The following is a 27,118-nucleotide window of genomic DNA, read 5'->3' as shown; positions in this document are numbered from 1 at the left end:
AACAGTAGAGCTCTCCTTCCCTCTTGGCCTCTCTTAGGTCAACCCTGCATCTTGCCTCAGTGGTTTCTTGTGCTCATTCGCTTTTGTCTGCTAGACACAAGCCAGGGTCATCTGGGGAAAGGGAACTTCAGTTGAGCAATTGCCTCTATTAGGTGGCCTGTAGGTGGGGACACAATTAATGTTTGATGTGGGAGGGCCCAGCCCAGCCCACTAGGGAAGGTGCCATCCCTGGGCAGGTTGGGGTACAAACCAAATAAATAGTGTTCTTCTGTGGCTTCTTCTTCAGTTCCTGCCTCTAGGCTCCTGTCTTGAGTTCCTGACCAGACCTCCTTTTGTGACAGGCTATAAGCTATAAGATAACAGACATAAGGCGTTTCCTCCTCTAGTTGCTTTTGGTCAGTGTCTTTATCACAGCAACTGGAAGCAGACAAGGCCACTCTGCAGTATGATCTATGCACAGCTTTCCTCAGCATGCTGTCAGCTTCTCAAGGACCAAGATGCACACACGGGATGGGTAAAAGTTCATCTGCTCACACACCAGCCGGTGGGAGGCATCTGCCTGGCCACCTCCGGATCGCCAGGGTCCTGGACAGGGAGGGTTCAGAGCCACGCAATTGAGAAAGCAGTGAGTCACTCGGAGAGAACACACTTCAAAAAGCTTTTATTGGGTTTAATTTCCAAAGTACAGACATTTGAAGCAATTCTGTAAAGACCCTGAGTTTTCACAGGGCTTGTTTTGGCTACAGTAAAAAAAGAAAAACAAAAACAAAAACACGCGTGCACACACCATAGTTTTCCTGCTAGCCATAGGATCTCTTCAGGAGATGGACAACCCTCAAAGGCACTGATTGGTGACATGGGTGGCTCTGGTCTACTCAGGCGGCCAGCTCAGCCAAGGCCCGGTCCAGGGGATCCACCGACCAGTAGTTGTCATCCCAGCCGAGGAACCAGCCCACGAAGGAAGGAGGCTCAAAGCCCTGCCTAACGACTGTGATGGGTGTCCGCCTGTCACGATTTGCTGGATCCGTCTCAATGTACCGCTTAGCTGCAGACACACGAGGGAAGGAGACACTCAGGATGCTCTCCTCAGGGAGAGAACAGCCCTACTGACCACCACCACTGAACACAGCAAAGACCCCATATGAACTCTCCCCCAACACAGGAAGAACAGAAATGTCTGCTTAAATTCCTGCTTCACAAAGTTCTCAGCCTTCCGTGTGTGTATCACTTCTCCTCTGGCGGTTAAAAGATGTAAAATAAACTTCTCTTAGATTCCTGGCTTCTAGATTAGCTTCCAGGATTCTGCTTTCCTACCTAGGGTCCCTAACAAGGGAATCCCTTGGACACACTGGGAATCAGACATGGCCTCTCCTGGCTTCCTTCCTTTCCCAGTCTGGAATGGTTTTTGGGCATTCCGAAGGGACACATTGATCTCTTCACACCTGCTATAGGTTAGACCTGGCACATCTCTCAGAGCCTCTCTAAGAGGACGTATCCTCTGCTCCTTGAAGGTGATGAAGGTGAGACGCCCACGCTTTCATCTCCAAGTCCCCAAGGCTTTACTTTGTATACACACTATCCCACCACCATGCCTCACCACAAGCTCAATCACCAGAGTCGATCAACCTGGGTTGAAACTCCCAAGATAAACCTTCTGTCTTTATGAACGGATTGCTTCCGGTGGTCACAAACAACTATTGGGTTATCACCCCAAGCAGGGCTCTAGAAGGTCAGACTGTGAGCAGACTGCTAGCATCTCCATGGGTGCTAACTCCTAGAGGAGCATCGAAGCTGCTCCCACCAACCCCCAGCCTTTATCTCACACCCACCCACACCCCATCCTCACCTGCAGCTGAAGTCCCCACTCCTACTACAGCCTACGTCTCACCCCCCCCCCCCCGCACAACCAGTGACACTCCTCCCACCCCCAAGGGCCTTGGGTCCTCACCAGAGGTCAAGGCTTCTGTCTTTTCCTCTTCCTGGGCATCTTTTCCAACCCAGACAAAGACCTGGAAGGTGAGATACGAAATGAAAATCACGTGAGAGGTGCCGGCGACAGCCATTGCCTCGTGAAAAACAAGGGTGGAGGTGGGTCCTGGGTGCCAAAAAAAGACAAAACTCTCCACAACTAACAACCTTCAGACAGCAACTGGAAGGGTGTGGGACAAAGGCTCCAAAGCAGCAGCCTACACACGTCTGCCGTTGAGCGGTTGGCCTGTACTAACACAGTCTTCCAATTTAGTTATCAGCGCTGGCCTAAGAGTCTGGCTTCCCAGCTTCTCCTGAAACCCGGAAGACTCTGGAAGCTGGGCCATCGCCTTCGCTGGGACGAACGGGCAGGTTCAGTTGACCTCAGGCCACACCATTCCTCCTGTTCCCTCATCCCAGCCTGCACACCCACCATCACTGCAGTGCAGCGCAGAGTTGGGAAGCCCTCTTTAAGGGCTCACGAGCCACACCTTTAAAGGTGTAGATTCACTCCACAGGCGAGTGGACAGACGTCCTTCATCACTCATCCAACGATTGCACGCAGAGAGGCTACCCAACCTTGCATCTTGACTGACATGTGTCTAAAACTTGTAATGAAAAGCCCAGGTCACTGTGAGCCTTATGACTCACACATAAAAACCTCTGCTGATTTTTACACACCATCTATTATTTTTTATCTTTCTGTGTCTGTGCATGTGTGTACTTGTGCCACAGTGTACACATGGAGGTCAGAAGATAGCCTTGGGGGTGGGTCCTCGCCGTACACTTTCTTTGAGCTTCTGGGGAGTCTCCTGCCTCTGATTTCCTCATTCCCCTCTTCCCCAGGAGCATGACATCACAGACACACCCCACCACTCTCGGCTTTTTCTTGGGTTCTGAAGACCCGAACTCAGATCCTCACGCTTGTGTAGCAAGTACTTTGTCCACTGGGCTGTCTCCCCAGCTCTGCCGTGTATTTTTATGACTTCGAGAGAGACTGCCATTCATCAACGGCAATCAGTTGTATCAAATGCATTACATGAGAAAATGCCAGGCTCTGTGGCTTTTCCTTATTCACAAACATGTTCCTTACAGAACTGAAAAGCTTTCTGAGTCTGGACTGGTCCTGTGTCCCTTTGACTCATCTCAGGATCCCCAGCACTTAGGATTTTGCCTGGAAGATGGTGTAGCTAAGAGCCACTGGACAAGGACTGCTGAGGAGACACAGAAGCAGCTAATGTCACCAACCGCTCAGTCAGTGATGACAGCCAAGTTCATGCTGCAAATGCTGATCTTCCCACTGAGCTGTCCCAAAGCTGCCCCGTGGGAGAAAGACATGGTGCTGTGTGTTCAGGCATTCTACAGCCTGGAGGATGCTGGGAACAGGCCCCTGACAGGAGAGTTATTGAGCTGACACTCCCACAGGAATAGACCCAGAAGGGCAGAGGTCAACTTGATGCCACCCTTCATCCTCAGCACCCCACACACAGCACGATGCAGATGCTCAACTGATACTGGATGAATGGATGAATGGATGAATGGATGGATGAATGGATGAATGGACAGATGAATGGATAGATGGATCAATGGATGGATGGGTAGATGAATGGATGGATGGATGGATGGATGGATGGATGGATGGGTGGATGGATGGATGGGTGGATGGATGGATGGGTGGATGGATGGGTGGATGGATGGATGAATGGATGGATGGGTGGATGGGTGGATGGATGGGTGGATGGATGGATGGGTGGATGGGTGGATGGATGGGTGGATGGATGGGTGGATGGACAGATGGACGGATGGACAGATGGATGGGTAGATGGATGGATGGATGGATGGATGGATGGATGGATGGATGGACAGATGGACAGATGGATGGGTAGATGAATGGATGGATGGATGGGTGGATGGATGGATGGGTGGATGGATGGATGGATGGATGGATGGATGGATGGATGGATGGATGGATGGACAGATGGACGGATGGACAGATGGATGGGTAGATGAATGGATGGGTGGATGGATGGATGAATGGATGGATGGATGGATGGACAAATGGACGGATGGACGGATGGATGGATGGATGGATGGATAGATGAATGGATGGATGAGTGGATGGATGGATGGATCAATGGATGAATGTGGGCGTCCCTGCTGGGGCCTCCACAGCAGCTACCCTAGCAGATGGCACCAGAGGGCTCAAAGCTGAAGCCAGGATTCATACTCCCCTGACGTTAGGGGAGAATAACATGATGTGGGGTTATGGGACTTGGGTTTCTAGGGTGCTAAGCAGATTCTGACGGCCATATCATGACCAGTCAAGTCCCACCACTTCCATGTTACAGCTGTGGAAATCGAGACTCAAGGGGTGGAGGGACTTGCAGCCATTCTACGAAACACCTGGTGTCATATCTTTTACGCCCTTCCCATGGTGGCTCATATTAGAACTAAGAGTCCAGCTTCTCCCTCTACCCTGGTCTTCTCCCTCTCTCCTTCACTCACCTGGTCCCAGGTGTCCAGGAGCATGACGTCATCAGTAGCCAGGTCTTCCTGCATAAGCTCGCCAGGAACCTCTTCGATCTGGGAAGGGTCAAAGGGAGTCAAGGAAGAAACATCAGCCCCATTGGTTCCCCTTCAGAGGCCCTTCCCCTGCCTGCCCTGGGCCATCAGACTTTCTCCAGGCTCTGATGTTCGCTGACCTCTGAACCCGCCTCCTTCCCTAGGCACAAGCGGAGGTGTCACCTCCAGACTCACCACAAAGCGTCCGATCCTGTTGGAGCAGGCAAAGAGTCTGGGAGGGTGTGCATCCATCTTCTTGTCCTTAAGCCTGGGGGATGTACGGTAGGCAGTCTTCCCGCCCAGAGCCTCCCAGAAGGCATCTGTGAGGAGAGATCACATCAGTTGCCAAGAGAAACCCTGGCCTCAGGAGCACAACTCACCAGACCCCAGACCAAACTGTGCCCAAATCCAGCTGGCTGCTCTCCACTTTAAAATCCCAGGGGCTCAAGATGGAATTGAATGGGAAAAAAGGCCTGGAGAGGGTAAGCAGGCAGAAAGCACAGCTCGGAGACCAGAGCTCCACAGGGCGGGGCTCAGCATCTCCTCTCAGCACGTGAGGTGATAGAGACCCAGAGACAGCAACTTACCTAACACAGCCTGGGAGTAGAAAAGGCAGGAGGCAAATCTGTTTTAAGTCTGATTTCCATACTCTTTCTACAACACCTGCCATCTATGTGAGCTCTGCCTGTCTGTGGCCATTTCTATAGGAATGTGTCACCATTAAAGACACAGCTTCCTCGGGTCTACTTGTTCCCACCAGCTACACGTCAAGTCCTCAAAAGCCACAGTGACCATCAGCCACCAAACTGGGGCTGGGAGGTACAGAACACACATCCTAACAGAGGCATCTGCTGGACAGAGAGGCTGCATGTCCACTCACGCGTGGACAGAGCATGCACAGACCGAGCTGTCCTTCACAGCTTCCGTGAGATGTCAAGAAAAGGGGGAGGGTTCTGAGTATCAGGAGGAAAGAGGGCTAAGGGCTGAAGTGGGGCCTTCTTTATAGATCTGAATGTCTGGAGCCTCTCTGACTCTGTCACTCATCGCTCTCACAAGACTTCCTGGGCCCCTGAGGCCCTCTTGGACCATCCACACCAAGTCCCCCTTTCTTCAGGAGGCGGGAGATTATCCATCACTGGCTATCGACCCCATTCCATCAACACACGTGAGGGTGAGGGCACCAGAGAAGGATGTGGAGATGGCGCCCCAGGCAGTGGAAATTGGTGGGTCCCCGCTCGCACCTGGCTCACGGCCTTCCTCCACCTGCACGTGCTGGGCCCGAAGCACCTTCAGAAGCTCCTGGGCACCAGTCTTCTCTGCCTCACTGGCTCCTGTACCCACCCACAGGTAGGCAGCGGAGGGGGTTTTCAGCACAAAGGCATCGTTGGAGTTCAGAGCACCAGACTTCGGCATCACCTGGAGGTGGGGTGGGACAGGCAGCGCTCAAGTAATCAGGAGAGGGCAAAAACAATCCCGCCCCCTCCTTATAGCCAGGAGACCCTGCAGGGGGACAAAGCTCCTCCCTGCAGAGACAGAGAGCACAGAGTTTAGAGACTGAGGGGTCTGGCTAATTCCCATGTTCCTTGGAAGCATTGTGGTGAGGGAGAAGTATCTGGAACTCGGGGCTGCCTTAACAAAAGTTGTATGTTCAAAACGAAGAAAGGCATAGATTAATTCACCAAGACAATAGTATCCACTAGAATGGAATCAGAAACGGTGTCCTGGCTGTACGATGAGTTCTAGGGAAGGTCACACTGGCAAGTGTGTGCGGAATCCTGGAGGGGTAAGGGGCTGCCGGGGCAGGAAGCTCTGGAAAACTTGCTTCCTCCACCCGCCCAGCCCCACCCAACCCCAGGCCACTGGAGGTCTACCCATTGGGCCTAGAAGACTTCAGGAGAGCAGACCTGTCATGTTCTGGGACCTGGCATTACCTCAACAGCCCTGGTGGCTCCAGAGCTGCTGGCTCGGACTTGGAAGAGGCGGGTACTGGCAGGAGCTGTCTGCCCACCGTCTCGGGAGGTGCCACCCTTGTAGATGATCATGGGTTTCCCGCCGAACAAGCTCATGAGGTGTGCGGGCTCTTTGCCTTGGACCACTCGGCTCTGGCAGCGAGAAAGGAGAAAGTCAGCTTTGCTTTGCTGTGGTTCTGGGCCATTCCCTCCAGTAAGGCTACCACATGGTTGGGGGCACCATGCAGGGAGCATCAGAACTCTGCAGCACCACGGTACTGAGAAGAGAAAGCTGGAGATGATGTCACTGCCCAGGTCCCCTGGGTGCTGTTTTCCCACCGTCCACCCCTGTGAAGCCTTGCCTTGCAGCCCCTGAGTCTGGTCCAAGAACCAGGGAAGCCCAAGTTTATAAACATAACCTTAAAAGGAAGGATGGCTTGCTTGAGTACATTCTTCCAAAATGCTGCTGTCAGCCCCAGACACATGAGAGCCTGAGAGGACTGGAAGAGCCTTTCCGGTCTGGAGGCACCGCTGTGCCCCATGTGGCCCAATTCCTAACTCTTCCCTGTCCCTAGCCTGTCTTCTGAGATCTCAACACAGCACATGGATTTCCTTGTCCTAAATGTTCCCTGCAGGGATCAACCATGTCATCCCCTGGCGGACAACCAAGGAGAGGTATGGAGACACAGTGTCTATATATCTGGATACAGTCATTAAGTCTAGTGCATAGAAGCCCTGCATAAATGCATGGGTAGGTAGACAGATGGATAGATGTATGGGTGGGCAAGCGGATGGGTGGATGGATGGATGGATAGGTAGGTGGGTGGGTAGATATATGGATGGATGGATGTGTGGGTGGATATATGGATGGATGGATATATGGATGGATGGATGGATGGATGGATGGATGGAAGTGTGGGTGGGTGGATGGATGGATATATGGATGGATGGATGGATGGATGAGTGGGTGGGTAGATGGATAGATGGATGGATGAATGGTTGGATAGGTAGGTGGGTAGATAGATAGGTGGGTGGATGGATGGATATATGGATGGATGGATGGATGGATGGATGGATGGATGGATGGATGCATGAATGGATGGATGGGTGGATAGATGGATGGGTGGGTAAATGGATGATGAATGGATGGATGGATAGATGGATGGATAAGTGAATAGATGAGTGGATAGATGGATGGATAGATGGATGCATGGATGGATGGACGGATGATGGATGGATGGATAGATGGATGCATGGATGGATGGACGGATGGATGCATGAATGGATGGATGGGTGGATAGATGGATGGGTGGGTAAGTGGATGATGAATGGATGGATGGATAGATGGATGGATAAGTGAATAGATGAGTGGATAGATGGATGGATAGATGGATGCATGGATGGATGGACGGATGATGGATGGATGGATGATGGATGGATGATGGATGGATGGATGATGGATGGATGGATGCATGGATGGATGATAGATGGATGGATGCATGGATGGATGCACGGATGATGGATGGATGGATGGATGGATGGATGGATGATGGATGGATGATAGATGGATGGATGCATGGATGGATGCACGGATGATGGATGGATGGATGGATGGATGGATGGATGGATGGATGATGGATGGATGGATGATGGATGGATGGATGATGGATGGATGGATGGATGATGGATGGATGGATGGATGGATGGATGGATGATGGATAGATGGATGATGGATGGATGGATGGATGGATGATGGATGGATGGATGGATGATGGATGGATGGATGGATGGATGATGGATGGACGGATGATGGATGGATAGATGATGGATGGATGGATGGATGGATGGGTGAGTGGTCAGATCCATGGATGAATGGATGGAAAATCAGGCAGCTAAGTGAGCAGACAGACGAGGTCCTGACTGAAGCCCTAAGAGGCGATGCTCTGACTCACCTGGACAGGAGTTCCTCCCAGCTCCTCATCCAGCTGGGCAGTCAGGATGGCGGAAGCAGCAACCTCATCCTGGGTGGACTGGGCACCTTGCCTAGAGGAGGGAGAGAGACTCGGCTCTAGTTTCCATAGAGCTCTGGGCCCGGAGCTCTAGCAACCTATGAAGCTCTTGTAGGGGTGGGACTGGGATGGAGAAGTGCAGGGACCGTGGGGAGATCCAGACACAACAGCTTTGTCAACCTGCCTGTTCCTAGCTCAGGTATTCCAGAAGATTCCCTTGTCCTAAATGTGCCTGGGGAACTCCATGGGTCCGCCGATAGACATACAGAGAGTGTACTGAGACTCGGATGTAGAAAAGTAGTCAGGGCATTTCCTGGTATACAAAGATGGGTCAGAAACCCATCCGTGTGGAAAGACCCCAGTCGATCACCTTCATCGGGATATGAGAAAAGGACGCCTGGATGTTTGCTGTGTGTGGTAACTGCCTTAAGAGGGAGAGTTAGGGACACTCAAGGTCCTCCTGCCTCAGTTTCTTGCCAAGGCTGGGCCTTACACTACTGTACCTAGCACACACCATATGTCAATAAGCCTCCTAAGAATTTTGAATCATATGTTGAACTTAGTGACACAGGCCAGGCCTGTAGTCTCAGTCACCTGGGGAGTTAAGGGAGAAGGATTGCAAGTTCAAGGCCAGCATGGCCAAATTAGTGAGGCTCTGCCTCAAAATAAAAGGGTAAAAAACTGTACTGAGCTTATTTATAGATCACTGGCAGTGGCCACCTCGCATGTACCAGGCTCTGGGTTCAAACTCCAGCATCTCCCCATCCCTGCACTAATGATACCCGCAGTTCGCTCTAAAATGCCGATGCTCTCAGGCAGGCAGTGGTGGCACACACCTTTAGTGACAGCACTTGGGAAGTGGAGGCATGTGGATCTCCCTAAGTTCAAAGCCAGCCTGGTTTACAGAGTAAGTTCCAGGACAGCCAGGGCTACACAGAAAAACCCTGCCTGCAAAAACCAAAACAGAAAAACAAAACAAGCAAGCAAGCAAGCAAACAGCTAATGCTTTCAAAAGGGTGGGATCGCCCAACAGTCTGTGTACACAATTCCTGAGCATCACTCTGCAGGGGTTACGGTCATACAGGAAGAGGGCCACAGGCTGTGTCACAATCCCAGAAGGCTGAGGGGACCCCTTGTGGGGTCCTAAGCCCTAGAATGTCCCATGGGGTCTTGGATTAAAGCCTGGGCCAGGAAAGACTAAGGAAAGGAGATTTGGTAGCGCAGAGTAGACACAGACAGGCGCACAGCCCCGCGTCAGCCTGCCCACAGCGGCCTAGGCTGTGAAGGGAAGCCGGCATGGCAGAGGGTATGTGAGAACTGACCAGGGTTTCTTCTTTTGTTTTGTTTTGTTTTGTTTTTGCAACTTTTCATTGGGTCTAAAATTATTTCAAAATGAAAACTTCAACAGAGAGGAAAATGCAACAACTACTACACAGACAAAAGTCCCTGTTACTAGGGACACCAGTTTCTTACTGTTTGTCTTTCAGTACTAGGGTCCCAGAGCTGCAAGTGTGCTGCACTGAGCCACACCAAGGCCCCAAATGCAAGTTTGAAGTCTGAGAAGATATCACGTTATAAGCTGTCCGTGCGTTTAACAACACAGTCTGCTGAGGTGGATTTAGGGAAACATGGTCTCCTGCATGTAGCTGGCAGGAACACAGGGATATGAAAGGCCCAGGCACTAGCTGGGAAACTGGAGCTATCTATCAAAATGATTGGCAGGTCCATTGACTCCCTGAGTAAGGCAATCCACTCCTGAGAACTCACCATAGAGCCTTCTCTAAACACCCACCTGTTTGCTAACAGTCACCAATGCTGATAAGACAGCGGACTAGCGCCCAAGTATGGGTGTGGGAACTTGTCAATAAATCACAGTACCACAACCCAAAGGCATGGCCCAGCTGTTAGACACACACCCACACCAGGAAGCTATCAGTTTCCAGGAAGGTAACAGTCAAAGGGCCAGCTACAGAGCAATGCACTTAGCGTGTGCTTACATTATATTTCCTTCCTGTAATTATGAAAAAAGGATAAGTAAAAATTGCCAAACTGGTCAAGAGGAAAGGGTAGGGTTTGGCAGATGAGTCACAGGTGTAACGAAAAGTTCAGAAAGATGCCTTTGGGCTTTGCTTTGGGTCTGGAGCGATGTGATTCTATGCTCTGCTGTAAAACAATTATTTAAATAATTATTGTAATTGATATATATATATATTACATATTGCTGTAGTACAGGATAATCTATAATTATTACAACAGAAGCCTCTGGAAAGATAAACTGGTATTAGCACTTGGCATGGCCTGGCAGGAGCTGCTGGGTTGGTGTCTCTGTCCCTAGGCTGGGCATACCATATTCTGATGACAAGAAGCTCCAAGATTGTGACTCTGCATCAGAGTGAGTCCCGGCAGGGTATGGCTGTCCAAGCTCAGGCCTCTATACTCCAGACTCCCTCAGATCAACTCAGTTTCTTCCCTTTGTCAGCACATTCAGGCACAGTCATGGCCCCACACACTCCCCCTAAGACTCAGCAGACAGCCCATGGCCCTCACCAGTTGTAGATGATCTGTCCCTGGCGGCCACCGTGGCGGTAGTTGTACAGAATGATGTAGCTGTCGCCTCCATAGAACTGGCCGTATGTGGCAGGGTCCACGGGTACCTTGTTGGAACCTTCAATTCTCCAGATCTGCAGAGGCAGAGCGGAGGTCAGAGGTAAGCAATGTCACCCTGGGCGAGCTGGAGACCACAGTATAGTGGACAGTGTAGAGAACAGGACGAGCTTTTCATGGGAGAGCGGTGCCATCCAGGGCCAAGCAAAGGTAAATAATTTGCCTGGCACACAGAGCCCTTGAGAGGCACAGCAGGATATGATCCCAAGGCTCCTGCTCTAACTCTTCCCATCACATCTGACCAGATGATCAGTTCTCCCCACTGACAAGCCCCTCAAGAAGGCGCTAGATTGAGCCAGGCCCGAGTCAGACCTAAGCCCCGCCCCTTGGGAGGTCATATGACTTCCCACAGCACTTCTCAGAGCCTCACCTGAAAAGTGATGGGGTCAAGCCTTAAATTCTAGTCATGGAGATGCCATGACCCCCCTACCACGAGCTAGCTCTATTAGGATCAACTGCTATTAACAGGGTCGGCATAATATCACCGATATTTCCGCTCTCCCTATGGATTTTATGGGTCACTCCATTCATCCGGGGGTCACAGTTGGGTAGGCTCAGAATGACCTTCTGCAGGCGGATCTGTACAGACAGTGCTTAGCGACCAGTCATCGGGAGGCCCTGCAGTGACACCTAGTGGTCAAGTGGAGGCACTGAGCCCGCAGCGTGGAGTCTAGAAGGTGAAGGCTCAAACCTCATTTTACAATGAATGAGCAAGTGCGGCTAGGCTCAGAGAGGTTGAGTAAACGGCCAGGCTCAACTCTGTCTACCAAAAGCGTTCGCAGCCTCCTCTGCACGCTGTCCAGTAGTAAGGAAAGAACAGCACCCACGGCAGTAATGGAATGGCGGCTGTGGCTTTGCCTCTTAGGGAAACAGTAGATTCCATCCTGGAGTGGACTCTGGCCCTAAGCATCTATGAACACACCTCCACCTCTCCACCTGCACCCCATCTTCTCTGCTCTGCCCGAGACGGCTTATTCATACACACCTCTTGGCCCAACGCTCCCTATACCTCATGTCCGTGCTGTGACAACTGACTTGGGGGGTCTTAAGGCCCCTTTTCTTGTTCTCCCCAGTTTGGCTACATTGATAAAGTCTCCGTCTGCCCTTCTACATCCATTAGCTGGTGTGACGGGGCCAGTGACTGAGCCTGGGCCGTGGAATCCTTTGCTGTAGAAGTGTGGTTCCGATTACCTGCTTCTGGCCAGTGCCGTCATCGTCCATGCCATGCTGGGCGGCCATGGCGGTGGAAGTGTGCAGCGTGGCAGCATCGAAAGGCACGCGCTCCACATTGGCAATGTGGCTGGAGAGGTAGGCCAGGCCGGGGCCATCTGTCTGGTCTGGGTCCCGCCAGTTCTTGAAGAACTGCTTAAAGAGAGGGGTCTCGCCGCCCTCTGGGAGGACTGAAACCTGGGAAGGGAGGAGAGGCTTAGGATGTAGCAAGGCCGCCTAGCAGGGGTCTTAGGCCAGCCCCTGAGGAGGATGGGGGACCCTCTCCATCCCTCACCGCCACTGAACATGCGTCTCAGTTCCTGGCATCAGACACTCACCTGGGTCTGCCTGGGGTACTGCATCTTGGAGATGAAGTCAGAGGCCGTTTTGAGGGCAGCCTTCCGCTCCTCCGTGTTGGCCTGCTTGCCTACCAGAAATCAGAGGAACAATGCAAGGTTAGCAGCCAGAGGTCCCTGGAAAGGAGTAGCCAGCCCACCTCCCTATTCTCCTTACACTTAGACAATAGCCGGAGAGCACCACCGCTAATCCCCGAGGGTTCCTAGTTCCAGGAGACACTCCCCCTCTCCTGGCCAGTAACAGCAACCATGACAACTACTGTGGTCGATTTACTGAACACAGACTGGGTGCCAGAACTGCACTCAGATTGTTCCATTTAATCCACACAACAGCCTTAAATCACAGAGGTCACGGCTGACTTGTGCCCTCTCACATATAAGGAAATGGGGTCGAAGAGAGGTCACGGGAAATTAGCCAGCCGCACCGGTACAGACACCCAGGCCACACACTTTACACAGAAGCCTCCTTCCAAGGCAAGATGACCCTGCCCATCCACTGCCTCAAGAACCCTCCAGAGCCTTGAAGAGTCAGCAAGGCCCTGGCCAGTCCATGCCCACATCCCTCAGACAGACAGCCCAGCCTCACGGAGCCTCTCTAGTTCTTGCCGTCTCTACCCAAGTCCCTTCCTTCAGTCTCCCAGCATCAGTGTCAATGTCTGAGGAAGGACTGAGGTCTTCTCAGACATCTCTGGGCTCTCACAGGAGCCACCCGTCCACAAGGACTTCCCTGGTGACTCCTTCACAAAAGGCCCCGACACTTAGCAGAGAGTTGCAAGTCCTATAATAACATACTGCTTAACCCCGTTCAGCATGCTGGGGCCCAGGAAGCTCTGGACCCGCAGAGCTCCAACATGTATATGTATATGATGTATATGTATATGATGTATATGTATATGATGTACATGTATGTGATGTATATGCATGTGGTATATATGTACATGTATATATATATTATGTATATGATGTATAGTATATGATATATACATATATGTATATGTATATTATGTACATATACATATACACACACACATTATATGGTGTCTATTAACTTCTTGGAGGACTGATCTTGTCACATAACCAGCAAACACTTATTTGAGCCCAAACAGGGACCCGGGCCCAACAATGGCCTATGATCATACAGTGAATCAACTACAAAATGAGACATTGATCCAGGATCCCGCTTGCCTTCACTGTCCCAGCAGCATCTGTTCTCCATGGGACTGAGATCCTAGAAGCCTGTGGTGACCCATGGAACCTAGGACCCACCCCATACCTTTCCAAACAAAGATTTTCCCATCTCTGCCGTGGTCCAGGATGAAGCAGTCTTCGGATCTCAGGGCGCTCTGGGCGAAGGGGTTCTCATCAGCCACGAGGGAGACTGACATGCTACCCGCACCGTTGGAGACCTGTGGGGACAGAGGAGGGGACAGACGTGTGAGCCCCAGAGGCAGGCAGAGGGGCAGGTCAGCGGCCAGGCCCACCAGCTCTGCAGCACACCCAGGGCTTCTTGGTTCTTCCACACACATGTAATGTGGATGCTACTGCACCTGCAAAAGGAAGGTGGGTAAAGGGAAGGAAGGGGCAGGAGCTTGAGGCCGGCCATGTAGCCTGCAGTTGGTCGAGCACTGCCTAGCATGCACAGAGCCTGGGATTCTAGTCCCCTAGCACCACATAAATCAGGTGTCTCGGTGCACACCCATAGCCCTAGAACTCAGGAAGTAGAGACAGATCAGAATTTTATCCTTAGCTATGTAACGAGTTAAAGGCCAGCCCAGAATACATGAGACCTTGTCTTAGTAAAAATGTGGGGACTGAGATGTAGAGTTTGCTGAAAAGCTTTTGAAATCACAGGCAACAAAAGGAAAAATGACGACCGGCAAACATGGTGCGCCAGCCTGGACTGTGCTAGGAATGAACTTGGGAGAACCAGAATCATACCCATAACTGGTGGACAGCATTGGCCAGTCTCGGTCGCTTAGGTGATAAGTGTGTCTGCTTACTCACGTTAGGCTAAGAAGAACCTGGATGAAGGTGATGGACTGTCTGCAATATTCCCATAAATCTAAGAAATTCCAATATAAAGAATTCATTTGACTTAGAAAGAAGAGATGTCCAGTAGCCAAATTTCGCCAAGACCGACTCTGGGTAAGCAGGGACTTCTGAGTCCCTGGGGAAGGAGATTAGGGAGCTGGGGACTGCCACACAGCAAACCCCATGACCCTCATCCCAGATTCTATAATGACAGGGAAGAGGCAAGGGCTGGCACCTGCCTGGGGTGCACAAGCCAAGGCCCCAGAATATAAAGCAGACTCACATACACAGGAAGAAATCATGCCTGCCTCTGCAGTGTAGTGTTTTCCTAAGGCATTCTCTCATCCCCGGCGCCCTGGCGCAGTCTCCCAGAAATCCTACAAACGTTTGCAAAGATGACCCCTCTGGCTGGGCACAGTGGTGCTGACCTGTGACCCCAGAACTTAGAGGGCTGAGACATGAGGATCAAAGCTAGCCTAGGCTGTACAGAAAGAAAGATCCCGTCAAACAAATAACAGTAACGAAACCCACAAACCTAACCCAAGTAAACCAAAACACCGACAAAAGTTGTTTCTATTTTTCAGGGAAGGAGCAGGGAACCAAGAAGGACACGGTCCAGATGAGCTCAGCATCCCCTCTTACTCTCCGGCTTCATGGACCTGGGATATCAGTTCCCCAGCCAGGGAAGCCTAGGAGAGCGGGGCCTCCTGCCTCCTGCCTCCTGCCTCCTGCCTCCTGGGCAGACCCTGTTTGTAGTATGGTTGATAGTACCCTGGGGCTCACCTTGTAGAGCTTGGCCAGCCTTCGATTGGCTGCATCTTCCTTGGCTGTGTCCTCGGAACCTTCAGGTAGCGCTGGCTTGGGGCCCAGCACCTGGAGATGTCAATGGGGTAGAAGCCATGAGTATGAAGGCTTCTGGGGAGTTCCCTGGGAGGCCAGGCTTCACAGACAGCCATGCCCGTGTTCCAGATGCAACCTGCCTGGCCCTGACACCTTCAATCTACTCCTTCCGAGAAAGAGCTTGCATCAAGTCCCAGCCGTCCTTCCCTCCCTGTGCCCCGCCCCCAGACTGAACTTTCCCTCAGTCATCCGAGTAGCATCTGAGCCAAACGCAATTGGCAAACACCTTCCAGCCAGGAAGTGGAGGGGATCTGACCACTTTCCATTCGCAGAAAGAGGAACAGAGAGCCGGAAAGGCAAGCTCACTCATCTACGCTGCTTCTAGGAGGCAGGCTGTCAGAACTGGGCCCTCAGCTGTCATCACTACACAGCTTACGTTTGCTCTCTTCCAGCCTAGCTCCTCTCCCTGGTGTCTGCATCTTTTTCCCCATGAAATCCCTTTGCAAAAAAAAAAAAAAAAATGGAACTAGATATCCCCAGCAAGTAGGAGCGAAGTGGCACAGAGCAGAGACTTTGACTCCTCCTAATCCAGGGAAGGGGGGAGGGCTTGCCTCTCTGTCGGCAGATTCTCAAAGCCTAGTTGATAACCCACCGGTTAACTGAAGGAGCCATAACCCACCGGTTAACTGAAGGAGCCATAAGTGGCCAGGCACGTCAGAAGAGGACACTGACGGCTGAGTCTCCATTGTTTCAGCTAGTCCTCAAGGAGGATCTTTCCTAGCCTGCTTCTTTGGTCATCCTTGCTCAAGGGTGTGATGTGAACTCCCAGCATGCCTCACACCCTGAGATTCCAGCTCAGATCTCAGGGAAGTTAGAGTTTCAGGGAGCTATCTCCCTACTCCCTAAATGTTTAGGCCACGTGAAGAACAAAACAACAAAGCAAGGTCTTCAGAGGCAGGAAAGGGGCCTCACTAAGTAAGTCTTCATAAGGAAGGAAGGAGTAGCCTGCCCCCCCCCCCGTGCCCCCCACCCACCCCCCACAGGCACCTGGAGCATCGCTTCTGGCTCTCCGCCCTCTTCAGACACGTGTACTCGGGCACGCCCACTCCTCTCGTTGTCCCGGATGCCCTTGGACACCTCTGTGGCCTTCAGCCTTTCAAACCTGTTGCTGTTGGAACCACACCACTGGTAGATATTCTGTAAGAAGACAGAGACCCCAGGAAGTCAGGGTCCAGCCTCTGCACAAGCCCGACTGGCAGGATGGCAATATGCCGATTGGCTATGTACGAGCTGGGCCTGGGCCTGCCCAGGTGAGGGCTGGCAGACGGCACAAACGTCGCCCAAGGGCAGTGCAGCCATGCATTCCAGGGTACTGATTGTATAATGACGTCTAGGTTGCTGGCCGCTGTCACTTGCATGCAACTTGTTTCTCTGATGTTCATGTTATAGTTTGATGACGCTGTGGCAGCGATGGAGGGAAAGGCCTTTGTCGGTGGCTAGGATTAACATTTTTTTCAGGGATTCAGTTTTTCCTACTACTACAGCAGATCACCTCTGCATCTCTACTGTTTTACACATACACATTTGCCTGTGTACACTGGCCATTTTATAAAGCACCCAGTCAGTCTCCAGACAGTGCTGCCAGATCTCCCCCAATCCAGCCTGTGAGCCCAAATCAATTTTTACTTACAAGTTCTATCATCTCTGACCGCCTGTTATAGAGACCCCTGCTGGTGGGGAGCAAAACTGCAAGCACTATTTGTTTACAGCATCCATGGCATTTCTGACCTACACCTTGCCTGTGTGTCAGTTATTTTTATCATCAGCTTGACACAACCTAGAGTCACTCGGGAAAAGGGAACCTCAACAGAGGAATTGCTCAAATCAGACGGGCCTGTGGCCATGTCTGTGAACAATTGTCTTGACTGGTCACTGATGTGGAGGACCCAGCCCACTGTGGGCAGTAACTTCAGGCAGGTAAGCAGCGTGCCTCTGTGGTTCCTGCTTCAGTTCCTGCTTGAATTCTTGTCCTGATTCCCTAAAATGGTGGAGTGTGATGTGGAAGTGTCACAGTGTTCAGAACAGCCCAAGCCAGAAACCACCCAGATGCCTGTCAACAGCAGGAATAATGAAGTATCTGAGTCCTGTAGAGTTGAGTGGGCTCTGACAGTGTGGAGGAATCTCAGATACACAAGGTTGGAAAGAAGAATCCAATATAAGAGAGGAAGGTCTCCTGCACATAATTTCAGAAATGTGCATAAACACTGAGTCTATCCTATTGAGAGTGCCAGGGGCTGCCCACCGGCCAGGGGGACTGGGAGGAACAACAAAGGTTTTGCACAGAGCTGTGGTGCTTTGTTTCTGGATCTGCAGTGAGGAGTTGGGCAGGTCCGTTCACTGGATGAAATGCAGAACAGCAGGTGGCATTATAACACAGCTTGCCATGTCACTTCAACAAGAAACTATGCAGAGGCTGAACAGACAGCTCTATAGCACTGCCTGCTCTTGCAGAGGACCTGGGTATGACCCCCTCCCCAACCCCACCCCACCCCACCCCCCCGCACCCACATGGATGCTCACAAACACCCGTAACTCCAGTTCCAGAGGAGCCAAGTCCCTCTTCTAGCCTCTGTAGGTACCAGGTACACATGGTACCCAGATGAATCTGCAACCCCCAGACACCCTGACACATACCACATATGTGGCTCATAGGCACAGAAGGTTTAGGGTACAGTGTCTGGCTGTGACCATCTGAGGGTTTGTTCTCATGCAGAGCTATGGAGAAGTCTGTAGGAACCATCACCACTAACCTGTAAGCAGGCCTGGGGATGTGTACCACGTGCATCAGCACATACTAGGTACATGGGCAATCAATGATGCTCAAGTCATATGTACACTATGGGCCCATCCAAGTCTACGGGTGTGGGCACTCACTGTAGGGTTAGTGTCCATGGTAGACGAGAACCTATGGTTTTTGCCCACAACTACCACGTGCTTAGAAGTGAGTGTCTATATTCTGAAAGGTATATAACTGTGCGTGTCAGATATCAGGGAGGCTGCCTTTCAAAAACTCTATAAATGATGGGATGCCAAGGTCCATGCATACATGCATGACAAACTTGAGTCTACATGTGGGAATCTAGGACCAGACTTATCCATCTAGATCTGTCTGCCCGACACATCCAGGCTCTGGTCTCCATCCCCAAGTGTTCATGCGCCCCTCACAAGTGTTTTGACTCTCCCCAGAGTCAGACCTGGCCAAGTTCACCACAGTGACCTTGTAAAAGGTCAGGTAAGACTCACGTTTCCAAGGTCCAGAATGAAGCAGTCGCCATTGTTGAAACTGTCCCAGGACACGGGTACTTCCGTGGCACGGACTGTACGGCGACCTTTGACCTGGAAGAGCCTCTGTACCACCACTTCATTGGGCACCACGTGTTTGAATCCAGATGCCACGCCTCCTTTCTGTCAAGTGAAGGGGACAGTGTTAGTCCAGGGAGGAGGTCTGGTGAACTAGATATAGAGGGGTCACAGGCCTGAGGGGAGGGAACTTCCAGCCAGTGGAGAGGTGCTCAGATCAGCTGGGGCTCCCACTGTGACTGTGTCTGTCTGATACTCAGACATTATTTTCCAAGGTTGAGAAAAATATAACATTTACCAAAACCACATGGCTAAGAAGTATTAGATTCCCTCCACACTACATTCCACTGAATCTCACACTCCACATAAAACATCCCTGGAGCCACTTCCTGGATCAAAGGACCTCAAATATATCTCTGTCCAAACCAGCATTCCCCAAGGGGCATGCGGTGGCACAATACACAAACTATTCTTCAAGGAAAAGAATCCACATCATCAGAGTATAGGGGATGCTCCTTCCTCGCCGACCCTGACTATTACACGACGAACATGAATATACCAAAGGCTCCGTGGTGAACACCCACGCTTGCCCTGTTTCACGCTGTCTCTCCCTAGATCACCACTCGCTCACCTCACCCCCTTGCAGGACATTCATTAGTAAGTACCAATCCAACTCATCTCAGTCCTTCCCACCCTGAGAGGGTCTCTGAAGATCATCTTGGATGAGGCGGGTAGAGCGATGGGACAGCCTCCGTCACAGCAATGGATGACTTCCAATAACCCTCTCTCCTCTCTAGCCTTAGGTCTCTCCTCCACCCTTCAGGCACCACCACATTCTGAAGGAGCCTGCTCATAGGCTTCCTTGCCCCAGCTGCCACACACACACACACACACACACACACACAGCACAAGGAAGCTGTCTGGGATGTCTTCGGCCTCAGATACTCAACTGCCTTAGCTCATTGTGTCCAACCTAAGCCAAAGCCCAGAGAAGTGAAGAGATTTCCTCAGGCACGCTCAGCAAGCCTGTGGCACACTCAAGGCTTCCAGCCTTGTGGCCCGCTGTGGGCCCTGTACGTCTCCCCATTCCACACCCCAAGGTGTGGTCTCCCCATTCCACATGGAGTTGGAAGCTCAGCGGCATCTCTAGGTTCTCAGACCACCCCAGCCAGGACCCTGTCAGCCCATCTCCTCACTCTGACCTCAGCCATACAAGCTTGATGGGTGTAAGGAGGCAGAGGCAGCCATTTGACAAGGCTCCTGTTAGGCACAGTAACAGTAAGTGGAACAGATATGTTTGTCACATGATCATACCCACTACACCACACATTACACATGTATCTCACAAGTGAGGAGAGAAAAGACAAGGGACTCGCCCAAGCTCTCACAGTGGGAAGGGTGGTGCAGCCAGGATCAAACCCCAGTGTGTTTGAAGCTGAAAAGTCATGTTCTTCCTCCCAGTATCAGAGCTCAGGCCCACATACAAGCAGTTTCGAGTCTCTGGGGTCTGGAGCGCCCTCTAGTGTCCCTTCTTGGTGTGGGCGTAAAGCCTATTCAGCAGTGCCACTGGGCTGAACGACCTCATTGTGGGGCAAGGCTACAACCATGGCTTCCATCTTGTCTTGGAAAGTCCACAAGTCAGTAGCAAGCCTGGAACTTTTCCCATCACAGAAAGAATAAACCTGAGGTCAGGTGGCCATGATGCCTGAGACCCAAGAATGATGTGCGGACTGGAGGAGGGCAGGGCTGAGGCAGTCTCTGGGGATGAGGGGTAGACCCTGGGCAGCACACCCTAGCACTCTGTGCTTCCTCCACGGTCACCCACAGGACCCCATGACCGAGCAGCAGTAAGGCTGGGCACCTGCTGTCCACGCAGGACTCACAACAGCCTCCTATGCAAGAACAATCACAACATCAGTTCTTAGCTGGTGAGCCTGAGAGTCCTGGTGCACTGCGCTCACTGCTGCTGACTCGGGTAATGTGGGTATATATACACACACATACATATATACACAGACACATATAAATACACACACATACATATATACACAGACACATATATATACACATACATATATACACATACATACATATATACACATACACACAACCACATACACACATACACAGACATATTACACACATACATATATTCATATACATACACACATATATATACACATACACATATATGCACTCATGTACACAGCCACATACATACATATATTCACATAAACACATACATGTACATACACACATACATATACATGTACATGCCCCACACATATATACACATGTATATGTACATACACATGTATATATGCACACGCACATAATAAATAAAGCTCGTTCTCAGAAGACACCAGTGAATCTACAAGGGAAAGGATGGGAATTTATAGAGTTTTCTCCTACTACTTTTTTTAACTTATTTTTTTAAAGGATTGATTGTTGCTGTCTAATCTAATTTTTGGGAGAGGCAGGAAGAGATCACATTCTTTGAACAAAATTCTGCAGGATGAGCCATTTAAAGAGTCAATCCCTGAATTAAAGACCAAGTGACAAGAGGAGGTTTGTGGAAGAACCGAAGCGACCATGCATGTTTTGGCCTGCGCCTACAAGGTCCCAGGGTCCTTTACTTCTGAGAGCTGCTTCTTAGCCTCCGCTAATGTATATCAAGCTTGACTTAACTCAGTGAGATATGGGAGCAGGAGCAGGGCACTACAAATTCCAAAAAAGCTAAAAAATCAAACTGCATACGTAACTAGCAAACCTCCTCGGTGAGGCTGGACTGTGCATCTTCTAGCTCAGAGCCCTTTTCTAAGCAGAGGTCCCAGCAGACGGCTGGTTTCTAACTGTCCAGGGCTCCCGAGACTCAGGGGCCCGGCTTCCCTCTGAGCAAAGAACTTAAAATAACCCAGCCTTTGGGGGGCAGGGCAGGGGCTGTCAGGGCTCTGGGTGAAGGCAGGTCAGGTGATAGGTGATTGGAACCCTTCCTTAGGAATGACTGGGGTAACAGCAGCAAGTGTGGCTCTCCCTGGCCGCTCCGTGTCCCCTCTCTGCCCCTTCCCTGACTCCGGAGTCAGAGGTGGTTCCCAGGAGGAGGCTTTCATAGAAACAAGTCTTGTGTGACAAGCCTGGCTCCTTCGCATCCATAATAGATGAAGGTGGGGAGGCCGAGAACCTTGGTCTGGGCCTGCCAAGTGCGGGGGCGGCCTGAGGACCTTAGGAGGTGGTAAACAGGACTGGTTGTGGGCCTCATCTGTCCTCCAGGGGCCAGGATCCTTCATGACTGAAGGCTCGAATCTGAGCCCTGATTGGGATCTACCTCTCAAGTGGTCTTCAGGGCGTGATCTGGAACATTCCAGAAAATCCCCTTGATATGGGAGCGGCTAGTTAGACAGGCAGGTAATAAGCCCCACAGGGTTAAGATGGAGGGTCAGGGACACTTGAAACATCCACTCTGGGCTGGCTCTGGCCTACACTGGACCCTTCACACTTGAGTCTGAATTTCCTTCGCATGACGCTCCAGCTTCGTGACCCCGGACGGGGGCTTAACATTCCCACATCGCACTTTCCTTGGTTACACAATGGGGTCAGTCCTGCCCAGCACCTTGCAGTCTGACATGAACTAAGTACAGTGCATAGCACATTTCGTGGAAGGCACTCGATGTAAGAACATCCTACTGGCTTGTAGATTCATTCCACAGGACCTCAACCTTCCCATCTATGAAATGGGACTATCACCGACACCCTAACGGCAACTGTGAGAAGGAAATGGGATCCCATAGAAAAGCCTCAATGTATGGAACCTACCACTTCAAACCTGGGTTCCCATAGCCTGCTCTGCAACGTTCTCTGGCCAGGTAATCTGCCCTTGTGTTCATGACAACTGTCACATTTATATCTGCTCAGCTTTTCCCAAAGCAACAGGTGACAGAGACAGACAGGTGGCCCTGACCCCTGTGAGAGCTGACCATGTAAATTCTGGGGACCTCCTTCTCTTCCTTCTTGCCTTCAGTGGATCGACTCAAGACTGCCAGTACTCTCCAATCCTTAGAAAGGAAGGGATCTGCCTCACTTGGACCCCCGCCACTCAGCGCAGAGTCTGACAGAATCGGGGCGGGGCAGGGCAGGGCTAGCACACAACCTGCACCACTTATAGTTACGGGACCCATCGGGGTCTTGGGTCTCCTCCCAGGGTTACCTTGGGGAATAGAACAAGGTTACGTACATTCCCAGTACCATCTGCAGCATGATAGCCACAAGTGGGAGTGATACAGATCTGTCTTCTTCCCCTTGTTCCTTCATACACATGTGTATGTACGAGCCTGTGTGTACGTACATGCATGTGCAGGTGTCTGTGTGTGCGTGTGGGTGTGCACAAGTGTGTATATGTACACACACACACACAAACACACACACGGTGTGGACATAACCTGGCCTCGGACACAGTATCTAGCAGAGGATCACCTTGAACTCCTGATCTTCTGCCTCCTTAATTCTGGGTTCAAAAGTGTGTGGCACTGTGCCCAGCTTGATCTAGGAACTTGAAACCATCTGCTAAGTGAATAACCGATGGAGAGACTACTCGGGTCTTTCTGCAACCCAGAGCTCGGATGCCCTTCTCTCCTTCCTCAGGGTTGCAAGGACCCCAGACACCAGCAGGAGGAAGGATAGCTACTCAGCTGGGCGGCAACAGCTGTTTGGCCAGCCATGGGAACCTAGAAAATGGAGCTGAGTAGATGCGGCCCAGCCCCACCCAGCCGAGGCTGCTGGTCCAGGACACACCCTGCCTTGTTATCTAGTCTCACAGGCACACTCCATCACTCAATCCCTGCCCTCACCTGGGAAAGAGGGAGTCACATCTGCACTGACAAAGAGGGCTCTGAAGCCCAGAAGGGACAGTGGCACAGGCAAGGCATGTGTCCTCCTTAGAACCGGGTCATGGGAGACAGGGTGGCTTACTGGGAACAACACTGGGAGGCGGGCAGGTGATGTGGGTTCTGGCCACCATCCCTGCGTTAACTCACCCTGTGTCCCTGGCCCAATAGATCAATCTCTCTGTACTTTAGTTGCCCCAGCCCTATAAAATGAGAGATCAGGGCTCATCTGGTTCATAAGCTTGCACCCCCCCCCCAAACAAGGAGAGCCGAGCTTCATAAATATTCGGCTTCTCTGGAGCCCTTCAGGGAGCCCAGCCCCAAGTGGGACAGTTCCCAGCTACCTCTTCCCGAATCCTCCCCCTGGCCCTGTAGGGCAGGTATAACTGGCTCTCCAGCAACCAGAGAAGAAAGGCAGGCTCCGGGTATCAAGGAGCTGGTGAGAGCTTGCACAGTATATCCAGTATATCGGGGTACAGTATATCCAGTATATCGGGGTACAGTATATCCAGTATATCGGGGTACAGTTTTCTGGATTCCCAGCTTGATTTTGCTCTGGCTGAAAGCTTAGGGGAAAAAAATCAAAATATGATATAGATTTGTAGAAGCCCAAGTTCAAGAGGAAAATGTGGAGGAGGAGGGATCAGGAAGAGAGGTGTGAAGGAAAGGGGTCCCATCAAATACTTATCACAGGGCCCTCTGCCAACAAAGCCTCAACAAGGACTCAGTGCAGGAACGGGAAGTGGCTCATTCCCTGGGCCGATGTGTGAAGGCCTCTGGGCTCACTGTGATGCTGCGAATACTCTACCAGGCTCTAGAGAATCTTTTCATTGTAAGATAAGGAATCAAAAGCTCAGCGAGGGAGTTTGGTTCATCTGAGACCCCGATGGTAAGGACCCAGGGTCCCTGGCTGCTAGACCCCAAAGCTTGACACTTAGCCTGTCTGTCCATCTCTCTGCAAGGCTGAAAGACTGCGAGCCAGCCGTGCCATTGACCTGACCCACCTTGTACTTAAGTCCAGACTTGAAGTAGCCAGAGAAGGTAGAGGACTCGAAGCCCTGAACCTCGCGGTGCTGTACAGCCCGGCCGTTCAGGTAGTCATCCAGCTGCACGGTAAAGATGGCGGCAGCCCCGCTCTCGTCCTGGCTGCACTCGTTGCCTAGGGAACACAAGGGTGTCATGAGACTGGCTTCTAGAAGGTGGCCTCAGCCCTTTGGGGAGGAGGCATGCAGAGCCGGCATTTCTACTCTGACTTGGCTATAGAAACTGAGCTAGTCCTTCCCTGCCTTCCAAAGCCTCAGTTACTCCATCTGTATAATAAGGAGACCTTAAAACAAACAGATCAGAGGCAGTGCTGGGGACTCTAGGCTCCTAGATCTGAAGGGACAACAAGGGAGTGATTGGAGCTGAGCCAAGGAAGCCAGAGGGTGTGTGTGTGAGTGTGTGTGTGTGTGTGTGTGTGTGTGTAGGGTCTCCATGACATCTACAAAACTTGTTTTTCCTCTCAAGGAAGCAGCTGTCAGCATGTCCATCCTATAGAAAAAACACTTGAGTCATGAAAGGGCAGATCACAGGTCAAGGGGCAGAGCTGGGATCTGAACTTGTGCAGGCCAATGTCAGTCAGGAAACCACTAACAAAGGTCTGGCATAAAGAGCACTCAGTTCAAAGATTCCGGGTAGATCCACACCATTGGGGGTCAGGGAGTGGGTGGGGCTGAGCAGGCTGTCACTCACCCAGCCAATAGTGGAGGTCATACTGCAGATTCCCGTTCCTCAGCTGCACTGTCTTTAGGATGACATAGGCGTCGCCCGTGAAGAAGTCTCCGTAGAGGTTGGGGGGCACAGGTACCAGGTCAAACTTCTCCACACGCCAGATCTGCAGACCAGGCTCCTTCCCTGCCTTCAGGAATTCGGGGTGCTCCACCACCATAGTGCTGGGCTGCAGAGAGACAGGACAGAACCTGAGCCCAAGTGCGAGGTCCCAGCAAGGAGAGACCCCAGGCATGAGGGAGGACAGGTCCCAGCACCAAGAGGGACTCACTTGAGCCTCATGCTCTCCCTGTGGCAGAGGAGAATCAAGCCCTTTCTGGGAGTTAGGAAAACATATCCTAGACCTCAGCTCTGGTCAGGCCAGGCTGGCTCCCTTTCTGTTCCCCTACTTGGTGGTGTGACAGAGGAGGCAGAGAGTCTCCCTCTGGGGGCAACAGCTAAGGCACAAAGAGACAGGATGTCTTTCAGGGACCCCCATTTGGGAAACAGCATAGAGGGGTAGCCCTGGACTCCAAAGGCGGTCTTTGCATCTATGAATAGTCACTCCCAGATGGCAGTGGCAAACCCGGTCCCCAGGGACTCTGTCTGCATGCACTCTTCCAGCACCTTTAGGGCAGGAACGCATGATCCACCCCTACTCTGCAAATGGGGAAACTGAGGATCAAAAGGGAAGGGCCTGATCCTAGGTCCCATGTTCTGTTTGGTTTTGTTCCTAGGAAGGGGAAGGATTATCGCAGCCCAAGAAAGGATTGGCTTAGTGGGCCCAAGTGGCCTCCTGCGCTGCCTGCCTCCTCCCTCCTGCCCCGCCCCCAGCATCCCACCCACCAAATTTCCACGGTCTTGGAAAAGGGGGAGGGATGGAGCCTGAAGTCTGCGGGGGAGAACCTGTTAGGAGAAGGTTTGAGGGTGGGAAAGGTTGCCAGACATGCTCTGGGGGTGCCAGTGGGACAGCTGGTTAGGTTTGCGCCCAAGAAGGGATGTCAGCAGGTCACCTCACACAGAGGAAAGTCTGGTTGGAACAAAAACCAGGCAGGAGAAGTCTGAAGCGACTGGGGAGAAAAACTCAGGTAGCCCAGAGTAGAGAACTGTAAAGGGGAACCGACAAGTGAGGGGTCGGGGAGGGGAGGAGACGACTGTCAGGGTGGAGAGGAGAGAAGAAAGTAACTGTTTTGTCCATAGGCTTTCACAGGGAAAACAGAACGGGGAAGGGACAGACATGACAGACAAACAGCAAATGCAGAGGAATCTGACTGAGAAAGCCCAGCAGAAAGGGCGGCAATTAGACGCGAGATGGAATCGAATTGGTAGTGGGGAAAGATGCGGCCAAGGTGAGGTTAGCCTGCAGCGAGGGAAACAGCTTTAGCCCCGGCCCCCCACCCTCACCCCCTCCCCCGCCCCCCCAGGAGCCCCGAAGCAGCAAGACATACTTACAAAGCAACAAAACAGTTTTTCCATTCTACACCTGAATTACTCCCCTTTTCCTAGCGCTGTATCTGCAAGAACTTACAATAGACAATTAC

General features: G+C 51.6%; 1 protein-coding gene across 4 annotated transcripts in view; it reads right to left on the bottom strand.

The window, feature by feature from the left end:
* Positions 1 to 644: 644 nt before the first annotated feature.
* Gsn (gelsolin) overlaps positions 645 to 27,118 on the bottom strand; it is a 55,278-nt gene continuing 28,804 nt past the window's right edge. For 3 of the 4 annotated variants that reach the window (XM_052182309.1, XM_052182312.1, XM_052182310.1), the window contains 16 exons: positions 25,563 to 25,767; positions 24,833 to 24,987; positions 18,892 to 19,053; positions 16,636 to 16,785; positions 15,532 to 15,621; positions 13,991 to 14,123; positions 12,700 to 12,788; positions 12,344 to 12,559; positions 11,036 to 11,169; positions 8,432 to 8,522; positions 6,462 to 6,632; positions 5,772 to 5,946; positions 4,726 to 4,850; positions 4,474 to 4,551; positions 1,949 to 2,009; positions 645 to 1,045 (listed from right to left, as the gene is read on the bottom strand). In XM_052182309.1, coding sequence (XP_052038269.1) covers positions 876 to 1,045; positions 1,949 to 2,009; positions 4,474 to 4,551; positions 4,726 to 4,850; positions 5,772 to 5,946; positions 6,462 to 6,632; positions 8,432 to 8,522; positions 11,036 to 11,169; positions 12,344 to 12,559; positions 12,700 to 12,788; positions 13,991 to 14,123; positions 15,532 to 15,621; positions 16,636 to 16,785; positions 18,892 to 19,053; positions 24,833 to 24,987; positions 25,563 to 25,758 — 2,196 coding nt within the window. In that variant the 5' untranslated portion in view covers positions 25,759 to 25,767 and the 3' untranslated portion in view covers positions 645 to 875. Of the gene's footprint in view, positions 1,046 to 1,948; positions 2,010 to 4,473; positions 4,552 to 4,725; positions 4,851 to 5,771; positions 5,947 to 6,461; positions 6,633 to 8,431; positions 8,523 to 11,035; positions 11,170 to 12,343; positions 12,560 to 12,699; positions 12,789 to 13,990; positions 14,124 to 15,531; positions 15,622 to 16,635; positions 16,786 to 18,891; positions 19,054 to 24,832; positions 24,988 to 25,562; positions 25,768 to 27,029; positions 27,101 to 27,118 lie in introns of all 4 variants that reach the window. The other variant, XM_052182311.1, reaches the window with a different exon arrangement.

The sequence above is a fragment of the Apodemus sylvaticus genome, chromosome 5 (assembly GCF_947179515.1).
Source record: "Apodemus sylvaticus chromosome 5, mApoSyl1.1, whole genome shotgun sequence".
In the NCBI taxonomy this organism is placed as follows: Eukaryota; Metazoa; Chordata; class Mammalia; order Rodentia; family Muridae; genus Apodemus; species Apodemus sylvaticus.
The sequence above is the reverse complement of the archived record's forward strand: the minus strand, read 5'-3'. Positions and strand labels throughout refer to the sequence as shown.